The 13115-nt window shown below is 42.0% G+C and overlaps 1 protein-coding gene across 1 annotated transcript in view; it reads right to left on the bottom strand.

Moving 5' to 3' along the window:
- ESYT3 (extended synaptotagmin 3) overlaps positions 1-13115 on the bottom strand; it is a 33776-nt gene that overhangs the window by 12025 nt on the left and 8636 nt on the right. Inside the window, exons 5-11 of the mRNA XM_033003418.2 lie at positions 7472-7538; positions 6780-6869; positions 5658-5713; positions 2845-2965; positions 1739-1912; positions 1145-1227; positions 643-691 (exon numbers count right to left, since the gene is read on the bottom strand). Of these exons, the coding sequence (XP_032859309.2) occupies positions 643-691; positions 1145-1227; positions 1739-1912; positions 2845-2965; positions 5658-5713; positions 6780-6869; positions 7472-7538 (640 nt within the window). The remainder of the gene's footprint in view (positions 1-642; positions 692-1144; positions 1228-1738; positions 1913-2844; positions 2966-5657; positions 5714-6779; positions 6870-7471; positions 7539-13115) is intronic.

Genomic DNA, 13115 nt, shown 5'->3' with positions numbered 1-13115 from the left:
CAACCAAGAGTAACTTGAGAACTGTGAGGCAGAATAATTTTTATAAGTATGTTGCAGTCTGAGACTTACATACAATAGGCAATATGAATTGCACTCTGAGCACCTTAGCTTGCATTTTTGACACTTAGATTGTAGCATGTCCATTTACTTAGAAACACAAGCCAGAAGAAAGGAAAATAAGATACCCGTATGCGTGCAAAGCATATGAATATTTCCAATCTGCAGCAGCACAAAACAGGCACACTGGCATTGTTTGCAGAGTGCTGGGTTGCAGGATGAACCACAATAAGGTCAGATCATTTCTTCACTCAGCAATCAGACTGCTTCACCAAACCTTATCTGTAGCCTTGGACAAAACATTTGGTACATACAGGACACAAGATACCAACCCAAGATACCCCACTGCTGGCTCAGCATAACCTCAGGGCTGTCTGAGGTTGCCAGCTTGCTTGTAAAAAATATTTTAACGGCTACTTCAAGTTCTCTGAGCAAAGGTATTTTCTTTTTGTGAAAATACCACAGTGCAAGTGTGCAAAGCAGCTTTAAGCACACAGAAACAATGTAGTAGCAGAGGGAGAGCACAAATGAGTACATGAACGCATACACCATCAACCACATTTAGAAATAAGCTGTGATCTTTACCTCATCAACAGTTCTGTCATTCATTACATCCACTAGGCTTATAAGCAAGCTGAAAGACAAAAAGCAAACATTTCAGTGTATATTTAGGCATATAGCATACTGCTGTTGGGAGAAGGAGGGGAGAAGAAATTGCCACCAAAAAAGCCCACACTCATCTGTTCCAAAGAACAGCTTCTACGCAAATACCTGTATGCATGTGCACTGGAATGCACTTACACTTCTGAAGTCTCTCCCCTGAAATACTTCCAAAACTAAAACATATTTGAAGTAAATCTCAAGTCGTGTAGTAACCATTACTTCTAATGGCTTCCTAAGATTCCCTGCAGGAGTCTGGGCCCCTTCTCTACCCTGTTCAAAGTTAGTTGCACTAGGAACTAATAACCTGGTATCGATATCCGGACAAAAGAAATAGATTCCTTCAATATTCAGTTTCTGGCACAAATAACCTGGGTGTCCCGTTTGAGAGGTTACTGGACCCCAAGCAAGGGTCATGCTAATTTACCTGCCCATAAAGTCATCTTTATCTGGATCTTCATCATACAAGTCCACTTCTAAGTCTTGACCAGGCACTTCATGAACAACAAACTGGAGAAGAAAGAGGCATTGGTTAAAAATAAAAAGCATTCATATAGGCTGCGGACAAGAACTTCATAGCTGTAGAACATATTAAGGACATTGCCTGCTGTTTCATGACTAATCATACAACAAATACAATTGATTATAGGTGAAAATATGTCAAAACCAATTTGCTTGTTCCTGAACTACAAGCTAAACCCCTCAAAGTGGTATCCCTAATAAGCAGTGAAGACTCAATGCTAGAGCAGACTACAGCTGCACAGACTGCTCCACTGATTGATATTTAAAGCAGCACTTTGCACCGCCTCCAAAAACCCACATATGTAAATCAGATCAACCCGAATGACATTTCAAGTTTTCAGTGTAAATCTGAACTTGTTTAAGGGACAGAAATGCCTCATCAATCAAGTAACAAGGAAGTCCACCTGCTCCAGTGCAGTCAGTTAAGAGAGGGTCCTCCAAGCACAGGGATGTAAACGGCTGTGCATCCTACAGATGAAAAGATCAAAAGATTCAGTACCTCAAATGTCTCATTCCAAATGGGATTAAGATCTCGGGAAACTGTCTTGCTTCGATACTGCACCGTGCCAACGCGGAGAAGAGCATACGGGTCAGACTTCCCCCGGATCGCACCAAGGAAACTGTCCTTCTGGACAAGGTTTTCAGCTTCTAGCAGATGAACCCTTACTACTCCCTGGATAAAAGAAGATACAAAATTGGTCATGAAAATGTGATCTTTGAATAATTATAATATGCTACCTCCTAAAACTAGTTATTTCAGGCAGCAAGGGTAGTCACCATGACAGGTTTGCAAAGACATATATTTTGATGCAGTATATTTCAAATGACAGCTGTATTAAAACACTTTTCCCAGCATTAATCTAAAAAATACTTAAACAGATATAAAATGCAATCTAGATAGCTGGATATAAAATATTATTTAATTTATTTTAAAAACAAAAACATATATATGCACACAGGATTACAGCCGCAGTCCAATCAAGTGTGGTGTGAAGATCAATTCCCACTGATTGAAGGAGGAATTAAGCATCCATTGGCAGGTTACCATTGCAATAGGGAGCATCCCTTTGTCATTCATTTATATTTATCCTCATTAATGAGCATATTAGGTATTTGACTGATGAAGGAGACTGAAGATCTGGATACGAGTCAAACATTTAGGAGATCTGAGTGGGGTTTTTTTCCTCCGAAATTTTTTCTGTAGCAAAGAGATGTGTCCCTCCGAGTTCCCTATTTATACCCCTTAACATCATTAGTAAAAGAATTAAGTAGTCTGACACTCACTGCTCACGTATTTACATTCTCTAACTGAAGATCTGTGGCATTCTCAAATGAGAATAAAGGTTTAAATTGGTAAATGAGCTCAGTGTCTAAACAGATTTCTTATGCCACACATAGAGGGTAGGAACCCTCAGCACCCACCCCAATAATTATGAACTATCCAACATCTGATTTTATATTTCTGAAATACTACCTACAGAAAGCCTAAAATGCAGGTTGAAATCACTGATGAGAGCTGAATGTTCAGGAATCTAACACACTAAGCTCACGTGCAGCCGCGCTGCGGCAGATGTGCACTCAGGTAGATAACTGAAAAAAACTCACATGTGGGATAGGGAACCTCAGGAGGGCAATGTTCATGTTCTTCTTCAGTGGCACTGTGATCCTGTTTGGTAGAACCAGCCGTGCAGCTATGTAGTCTTGAATTAGGGAGTCTGACATTACACTGCAGGGGAGGGAAAGAAAAAAGGCAACCTAAATCTCTACCATCGATCGCAATTTCAATTATAATGAAAGAATGAGGCACAGCACAAGAAATGGGTGCTGCTAAAGGAGTGATACCGCCTACCTTTCCCCAAAGTGTGCCAACATGCAACTGCACATGGTCAGAAAAAACTCATGCTTGTGACATTCAGCTTAGAACAAGAAGAGGTGGAGAGGACAGACCAACACCAGAACCAATCACCAAAGATGGATGTGGATCACTGTGGAAGGTTAGGCTGTCTCCTATCAATAATTTGCGTCCAGTTGAGCTGCTGCAGAGGAGAATATGAGCATGGGGCAGCCTCTCAAGATCCCTTTCAGTCTTATTCCCTATTGCTCTGCACTGTTATCACCATTGCCTTGTGGCACAGGTGGCACTGTGCCCACTTGCACGCAGGGACGTTCCAGTCTAGGGTTAATAGGGCTGGGTGTGAATTTGGCTCTAGCAAGTTGTAAATGATGAACGGGAGCTTAGGCCATATGATGAGATTGTCATGCACCCAAACAAGTCCTACAAACTCATGTGCCTTTGGGTTTCCTTGGGAAAGGTGACACTGGAAACTGACAAGGTGAGGAGGGAATCTGGAATTTTCAGCCTTTCACAGGGGGCTAAAGACCTTGAGGTAGTTTGTTTTTACACTTAGAACATGGCCCCAGCCCATACTGCTGTCTGCTCTTGGTCATATGCTGAGACATTACTGTAAAATGGAAGGAAAAGCCAGACACTTTCAAACCAAAATGAGTTTGGATTTTTTTTTTTTCTTTAGAAGACCAAGACAAAGATGAGATTCTGTATCTTGATATATTTTGCAGTAAGAAGGAAAATCTTATTTGAAGGAACTAGAACTTTGGTACACAGATGATGACACTGACTGAACTTAGGGTACTGTCTGTCTTGGAGTTTAGGGAACTTTCCAGTCCAATCTAAAACTTATGCATTTTTAGCCTTTCAGTTCAAACCTTTTCTTTGGAATCGCTCTATTTGTACAGTGGGGACAAGTAATTTACCTGCTTCTCCTGAGCAAGAAGCATATGGCTATCACAGACCTCCAGTACTCTCCAGGCAATTAATAAGAGGATTTCAATATACTTGGCATGAGCAGGAGAACATATTAACAGGGAAACCTGAAAGCATCAAATATCTGAAAGACTTTCACCCTCTTGATAAGCCTAGTGCTTATAAGGCAGCTTCTCAGGGTAAGACTGTGCCATGAAATTGTCACAGTTCATAGATGAGGCTGGATTCACTCAGAAGGAAAATCTTCTGCCGCTCCAAACATAAAACCAGGAGCCTGAAAGCCCCTGGTCAGGCTCTTGGCTTTCCTGTCAAAAACCCCCACAGGAATGTCACAGAACTGTCCCTTCTCTTGAGTTTCAGTGTACACCTAACTAAATACAGCTTGTACATGAAGACAGACAACTGCATCCAGTTTCTTTACTAAGTAAGCCCAATTAATTTGAAAGGGAGAGCTCTTGTTCAACCTGTACTTCAGCTTATTCATGGTCAGGCATGTTTTGCTACTGGCTTTCATGTGTAGTGCTGATGGACAAGCAAGGATTTCTATGCTCAAATCCCTGTGAGAGAACCAGGGAGTGAAAATTTAGGGCACCAAATTTGCACTTAAATTATATGAGAGGCTGTAGGTTGGAACACCTACATACCTTCTCCCTGCAAGGATTAAGAAAACCACATCAGAAAATAACAGATTAATTTCTCTGATAAAAACTGGAGCTCTGAGGGCAAACTTCAGGCCAAAAGACCACTCTGGCCTCAAATTAAGAGAAAAACAAAGCTCCCTCTCACTCGACATCAAAGGTCTTCAGAGGCGCTTTAATGCATAAACTGTCACTTAAAGTAGCCAGCCACTTCCTATGAATCTTCAAACCATGAACTGCAGGGGAAGAGAGGGGCACAGAAGTCTCTGCATTCGTGTTTAAAGGGAGAAAGGCAATGGCTGAGTAATGAATACATTTTGTTCTTGTGTAACAGAATTTTCTCCTTACACTAAGCAACAAGGACAAAGTGAATCTCAAATCTGGAGAAAGAGTTTGAAACTTACAGTACTGAAAACTGCTAAGATTTTCATCCTTGTTACACAAGTTTTATGTCCAAGATCAACCCAAGAGGCATTGGGGAAGAGCTACATTTCTGAAGAACCTAAACGGTGAGCAGATGACACAGAAAAACATTCTGCCTTATAAATCTGGTGCAGTTTTCTTTATCATGGATTGTATTTGAGTTTGCCAGAAGGACTGCAACTCTGTGATACTGAGTCTTTTTTCACTTTAAGGTAAATAAACATAAGCACAAATTTCCTGTCACCTGGCTCTGTTCATCTACCTCTATAAGTAACTGGCACATGGGAAACAAAGGGGCTGGTTTTTTGCATTATAGATGATTGTAGCTTCAGGGATTTACTGTTTCCATCCTAAGTCCCAAACACAATGAAGCGACTGAAGCAATTTTGACAGAATTTAGAAAGCACCCTCCTCAGGTTTTGCAAACTCCACAGCCAAATATGATGGCATGAGCACCAGCATAACACCTTTTACACACCACTCATGAGAATAACTTTGATGATTACTGAGGAAAGCCGTTCCAATCTCCAAAAGCTTTTTAAAGAAAAATAAAGTGAAGCAAAACAGATACTCACTTAATCCCTGGGACATCCAGGAGGTTGCTCATTCCTGCCCAGTTGATTTCCAAGTGCTACAACAAGATCAGGAAGAAAAACGATACAGGACCATTAAAATTTATTTCAGAACAAAGGTAGAATTTAAAGGGGAAACAAATGCCTCTAAAACAAAGCTGGCTTTATAAAGAAAGCAAAACCTGCACCAGTGACTGCATCTCTACATTCAAACCAACAGCTGGTATCAATTCCCTTACATATTTTACATGCCATACCTGAAATGAGGGTATCACTGGGATTTACCCTGCAAGCACAGGGAAAGACAGCATTCAGCCCCTAGCAACGACCACTGGCAGATGCCCTGGGGTCCTGCGTAGTAAATCCAACAGCTGTACCTAGACTTTGAAGTTGCTTCCTCATCCTTTCACTTAGGGGTTGGCCTATGCCCTGAGGTAGAGGGATTTACAAACACCACCCACTTCAGGAGTCTATTTCTATTCACACAATAAACAAAAAGTGTTTTTTCATGTACTGAAATATTGCTACTGCATCTAAACACAAAAGCACCTCATCCAAGATCAAAAATGTATGACTTCCATGAACTCAAGCAGAGCATAACCCACAATCAAGCAAAGTTGTGTGCTATGAGATAACTGGTTCTTAGACTAGAAGGTTTCTCATATTTTATTAAACCACAGTTCAACTACAAGGCACGTGACCTTAACAGGCAAGCTATCAAAGCCTGACTATGACTGCGTGGTCTCCAAGATGACTGCATTTAAAAATCTATGAAGGGGAAGATTTAAAACCCACCTGCCAGGAACCTTGCAGCAAAGGCCTATGAAATGGCTGCTGTGCTGTCACCATCAGAAAGTCCTCCTAGTCTTAGAGTGACACAAGTAACTTTTTATGCACTACTACAAAATAATAGGACAAATTCCTTCCTATGCTCTTGGAGTTCAAGAGAAGCACTGAACAATCAGGAATTTGCTATTCAAACACCTGCACAGTGAGGCATCCACAGTCATGCAGTCTGGGTTACCAGAGAGTGACACAAGCTGTCCATCACTGAAGACCTACCCATGAATGAAGACAGACCAAGAAGCTAGAAGGGTGCAAGAGTGCAGTTCATTACTGACTCACCGGTTTCTGCATAAAAAACAAGGTCACTGCTCCAATAAAAGGTGCATCAGTTAGAAGAGGTTCCAGTATCACCCGCAACGTCCCATGCAACTGCAGACAGAATAGACCAAGTAAAAGAGTCTGAAGGTACTCTCAGGCTGCAGTTTCAAAACTGTGAGCTTTTCAGTGATGGAGATAATTTAAAAATTCCTATTTGAAATAATTTTATTTAGAATTTAGTAACAACCACCCCCACCCCACCCCGTCCCAAACCACTGCTGTCAATACTGGGCAACGTTTTCTAAGTTTGTGGAGTCTCTCTGCAGATCCCGACTGCCATACAATGGAGCGATCTGCCTATTAGCTTTCAACATTGTACAAACAGGTTGTTGGTCTAATCTAAACCGGTTTATGAACACCCTGACAGAACTGGCTCTTTTGAAGTTCTCTACCAACATGGAGCTCCTCTGAACTCAAGTGGCAGAACCTGGCCCACACGATGCTCTAGCACTGACCCTGTTTAAGAATCACACTAAGAAGCTTAAAAGTGGTATGTAGGTGATTTCCATCATTTCCCCAGCCAAAACACAAGAAGATAAAGCAAATCATTCCAAGCCTGCTAGTTGGTGGTTTCGCAGTTGTCATGACCTCCCCACTGATGCCAGCTCCTGCCACACACAGGCTTGAACAGACAGCGTTAGCACTGTACGCACCTGTACACCTTTCACTCCAAGATTAAACTTCGATATGTCCATGTGAATCTCACAGTCCCCTATGTAACTGAAAGAAAATTCTCACATTATTCCACAGTTTGCAATAGTTCAAAGAGAAACGTTGGGCTGTAAGAAAATTAGTTTAATGATTGAAAACATGATCCCCCGGGCAGAGACCAATTTTCAAGCAATTGAAAAAGGAAAGTTGAACACACTGAACAAAGGGTCATATTGTCACATCAGAAACCATGCAGTCAGCTGGGATATTGATCTACTTGCAAAATGTCAAAGAAACATCTGTATTTCAAAGTTACTTTTTCATTCTTGAGACTGGCAGTTGGCTGAGGTGAACTTGCTTCAGGGATGGGATCAACAGGCTCATTCAAAATTCAAAGTGACAGCAATTGCCCTCTTGCTCCCTTCTCTGCCAAAGGTCTGATCCCACCCCCAGAACCTGGTGACCCAGCTCCCAAGCTGATGCAGAGCCATCCTGTCATGACATATGGAGTCTTCACCTTGCCCACAACTAAAAAGCCCATAGATCACCTTTGCCTAAAACCCAAAAGCCCACTTGAAGGACAAATTCATCACTAAATATAACCTGGTTTCCTTGAGGCTGAATTAAAAGACAACGACTGAGATCAGATTTTGGTCAGTTGCCATGGAGAACATCAGGCTTTAAATAAAATGAGTGCCAAATGCGGTACTTTTGCAATTTGGAAACCACCTTAGACTTTTATTAAAGTACAAACATCACCTTATGCAGAAACTGATAGCCACTCCCCCCAGGGAGCAGAGCCTAGCAGACTTGTTGATGCCTCTGGCAGAAAACAATCGAAGGGAGCTACCAAGTTCCCTTTCAGTTCTTTAAGAAATAGCTCTTTCTGGATGCAACACATGGCAGGTAAAGCAGGGTGTAAATGCACACATCAGTGAATGAGCTGTGTTTTGCTACCTGCATGCATAACTTCACCCCATAATCAAAGAAAAAGGACAAGATTTTTGCTCTGACCACATGTATATGGGCAAATAGTGCTGCAGTTGCCACTAATTCACACTGTAATTTGCACGTGGACAGATTCCCTCCCCACCAACAAAAATTGCCAAGAATGTATAACCCTGTGAATTTATCTCCGTTCTTGCAAGCAAATGTTTGTTTACAGATAGTCACTTAACAGACTTTTAAAAGCTCATAACACACCAGTTAAAGCCTTTAATGTTAGAGCATTCTCATTTCTTAAATAACCAACCTCAGAGACCATGCCAAAATTAACACAATCTTCCTTATAAGGTAATCACAAAATTAAACTCATTTTTACATTTATTAATTTCTACAATTTTGACATTATCTTGCAGCTTATTACACTGGGTGCTAATAGAGCTTTGTCACAATAAAAGTCTAAATAAGAAGCCAAAATGAGTTCCTCAATATGCAGTAATTAATCCAAGAGGATTTCATTCAGCTGTTGCCAACACAACAAATAATCACTGTGGCATTTCAATTTACAACCTTTATGCCTTTCCACACAGTCAAAAAGTCTTCCCACCCAGTCCTATATGTCTCTTTTCTCCAGTAACACTTCAATACATACAATTGTGTTTTAGAGTCTAAATGTCAGTCACTATGCACCAGACTAAGCTTTACCCACCTATGAAGGGTGGAAGAACCACCTGTTTTTCTCCCAAATCACCTGTCGCACAAGGCGATGCAGATAAGCATGCCTGTGCCATGGATGAGAACTGGAAAAGCTTGTACAGATACAAGTGCATGTATCTGTATCGCTTCTGTACTTGTGGAAAAGCTGGGCCCAGTGTTTATGATACAATGGCAATCCGTTGGCTGAAGGCAGGGGTGCTACAGGAGCACATACTGACAACTTTGACTAACCTGGATGTCTATGTATCCCTTTCGAAAAGGGAAATGCAATTCTCCCCCTGTAATGTAACTCCCCATGGGCCCCATCTTCTCAACATCCTGCATGCTAAAAGCCCTGTTTGGTTCAGCCTGCTCAAGTGCTTTGTAAAGTAAACTACTGCATAGTCTGCCTGACTTCGGACTTGGGTAAATCAGCAAGCAGTATTAGACAAACAATGAGAGACAAGAAAAACGTGAGAAAGTACTACAAGGTATGAGAAAAACCAGACCACCTCTGCCTTTCCCCTTTGCCTATCAAGTCAGGCTCTTGAGGGCAAGCATTCCTTTTCTGCTCAAGACTGACAAATTTCCAAAATGGTTTCAGTTTCTTGTAAGACCCTACAAACCCAGTTAACCCAAACTCCACCAAAGCTCAAAGTATTGTTGCACATGTGTTTCGACTACTTTCTCCAATTCTGCACTAGATGACAAACAGTCTTTTCAGATTTGAAAACTTGCCAGTTGGGAAGTCTAGAAATTCCCTTTTAACAGTAAATTAAAATTCATACATATTTTTAAACACATATTAATTATTACACTATAATTCTTTTTCATCTCATGTATGGTAAATGCCACAGAAGATCTTGGAAATGAAAATTCAAAACATTTCCAATGAAAAATGATAATGAATACTAAATCACATTAGCGAAACAGGAAGCAACTGGATTGCAAGATATTCTTATGCGAGGTAATAGTGCTTTCAAATACTTTGAAACTCGAATGAGTTATAGCCAATGATTACACGGGTACACAGCAGCTCAGGCAACTACAGAATTAGTGGGAAGAAAAGCAGCTGTAGGAGGTCAAGTGGCTGCACTTGAAAAGTTCCTATTTTGAAAAACGCAGTTTTGGAGAACATCTCTGGAATTCTTTGACACTAATTCATTTGGAGAATGCAACTGTCAGCTCCCTATGTTCAGGGGACAGACTCATGATTCTACATCTAGAGCAAATTGTTTGGAGATCCCAGAGTATTGCCAGTTTATTTCCAGCTGGGATCTCATATTTCAGATTTGGGGATTTCAAATCCCAGTCTGGTGGGGATCTCATATACCATTTAGCCACTGCAAGAACCCTGATAGTTTCTTATGTCATGTGAAAGCTGTAGATCAGGAACATTTGTGCTGGAAAGCAGATACATGAACAGAATACAGGCACCAGGACCTTCAGACAGATGAATGACAAATTTTGTCTGTACATTAGACCTAAGGGTAAGCAGCGATTATCTCAATGTTTCTGTTCTCTCCTATAAGCTGTGACAAAATTTACACAACTTAATTTACACCAAGTGGGTGCAACATCTCAAGGACAAAGCAAAAGATTTTGAAAGACGACTTATAGCCTCCTTCCTTGCCAAAATGTCTCTGTGCCTCAGAAGTAATCACTTCTGAGCCTTGGTTTTCCTGCCAAAAATGCAAGTATAGTCCTTTCATGTGGGACAGTCAAGACTGTAATGAGACAGTGCTCTACGTAGCCATTCCCAATGCTCTGATGCTACAGATATGTAAACTGTTGTTAATAGATTTAATTAAAGCAGCTTCTCAAGTCCCTCTTGTTAACTCCACGCAATACCAGACCTGCTGCATCACCAGCTCTGCTGACAGCTACTGCCCATAAATTCTATTTTTCAGAGTTCTCAGGCAAAGGATGCAATCTGTGATATCACAAACTTAACACAGAGGAAAGCAAGCTCTTCTTCATGAAGCACAGACCTGAATCACAGCATTCAGTGCTGCATCACGTTATGGAGATTGAGAGCACAAATTAAACAAAACACTTGATGGACCACATATCTACTAGTGGCTACTCAAACTACACAAATGATTCCATACAGACCACAAAGGAAGGCTCAGAGAGAAACGTTTTTTCTACTGTTGACCTTTTCCTGTGTTTTTCCCTGGCCAAGTCAAAGACTCTGGGTTTCAGAGACTAGTTGCCTCCTTGATAAAACTGGAGGGGGGGAAAAAAAAAACAAAAACAACCAACCTGGAGGACCTGTGAGACTGAAAGCAAGAGCATTTACAGAGCATGCTGGGACTTCTGGATGCAAGACACTGCCTAACACAAAGGGTAACTCAGCACCGGCACGTGAAGCAGCTGCTTGGCCTCCCCTGAGGCAGCCGCCCTGGTCCGTGCTGCATGTGGTGGTGACACCAACAGGCCACACTCACGTGGGTTCACCAGCGAGGGAACTCCCACAAAATTACAGCTAGCAAGCACCAAGGCACAGGAGTCATGGTTATAACATGCAGACACGTTAATCCTTTAATGTCGACTGCAACACAGCTATGCTTCTCTGAAACCTAACCCAAGAGAGGGACGTCAGCCACTGCGGCCTCAGCATTGCAAAGCACATCCCACCCTCCTCCAGAGCCGCGATCCCAGGACGCAGCTCTGTGGACAGATCCAGCCATTTAAACCTCACCAGCATGCAGCGACCGAGAGGTAGTGCAGAGGGCAGCAGCCTCACCTTGGGGCAGCTCAAGGCCATCTCCACCAAGCAGCTCTTCATCCACCACCAGCTGCACTAGTGAAGGCACTCACTGCTATTCTTGTAGCTAACAGAGCCTATTTTGTAATGGGGGTTTGCCTCGCTCCAGAAGAGTGGAGATTGCCCGTTTCTTTGATTAAAGGTAAGAAGAAAAAAGACAAACCATGTTCCTCTGGCAATCCAGAAAAAGGCAGGTAAATAATACCACTGCTCGTAGATTTGCTTGTCCCCATTCCTGGAAGTAATATGCTACCTCCTGCGGTCACTGTACAATGCACAACACCCTGCTTAGTTGCCGAAACTGATGTTAAAATATTAACATAAGAGAAGCTGGGTCCTTAACACAGCCCAGGAAAGAGACACCCATCAGAGAAGCAAGGTAGTCTGAACAGTCCTGTGTGAATACAGAAAATACTTGGATTATCAGATGACAGTTCATATTAATTTAGCATCAGGATTAGGAACGGAGGTGTTTGGCCAGTTTGGAGATGATGATGGATCTGCCAGAGGGACAGGAATGAGGAGGTGGGGGAATCCCTCTGCAGAGGACTGTTAAAAGACAGTGAAAATGAGTATGTGGGAGAAGCAGCTTGGAGAAGTAGTTTAACAGAGAACAGCAGCAACCTCCTGTAGAGCCTTAAAGGCATCAAATCCCTCGATCTCAATGTGGAAAGCATGAATGATTTGCCAAAGGTCCTAAAACTGGTCTGGCTATTACAAAGAGCACTTCACTTACAGCACTGAAGCACAACATGTTCTGGCTGAAAATCAAGCATGTCATTTTGCAGGGAGCAACAGTGCTCTGCCAGGCTGGGGATGTTGCCATGCCATTGCCACATTAAGCAGCAGGCACAGTTCTGAGCATCCCTGTGCTGTTGCCAAGACACTCCATAATTTCACACTGCTTTTTCCTGGCACTACCACGAAGAAAAACCATTTAAATTAGGCAGCTCAATCACCCAGTAAACTTACAGAGCTACAGCAGCATACAAGTGGTAATTCCGCCAGTAATTCCGTTCTCCAGGCTAAACCAGGAGAGAGGTTAGCTCTGCAGTGGCTCTGATGTTAACAAAACACACAAGCTCATTCAAAACAGCCTGGGAGGTATCAAATGTTTTATCTAATTTTGCTGTTTTTGTTAACAGAGCTAGAGGCAGTTTTCTGCTCAGAGAACGTCTGTAATCAAAAAAAAGAAAACGTGTTGAGCAGCACATGGAACACACGGTGAGTAAAACAAG

This window comes from Tyto alba, unplaced genomic scaffold, assembly GCF_018691265.1.
Source record: "Tyto alba isolate M040663 unplaced genomic scaffold, T.alba_DEE_v4.0 Super-Scaffold_7, whole genome shotgun sequence".
In the NCBI taxonomy this organism is placed as follows: domain Eukaryota; kingdom Metazoa; phylum Chordata; class Aves; order Strigiformes; family Tytonidae; genus Tyto; species Tyto alba.
The sequence above is the reverse complement of the archived record's forward strand: the minus strand, read 5'-3'. Positions and strand labels throughout refer to the sequence as shown.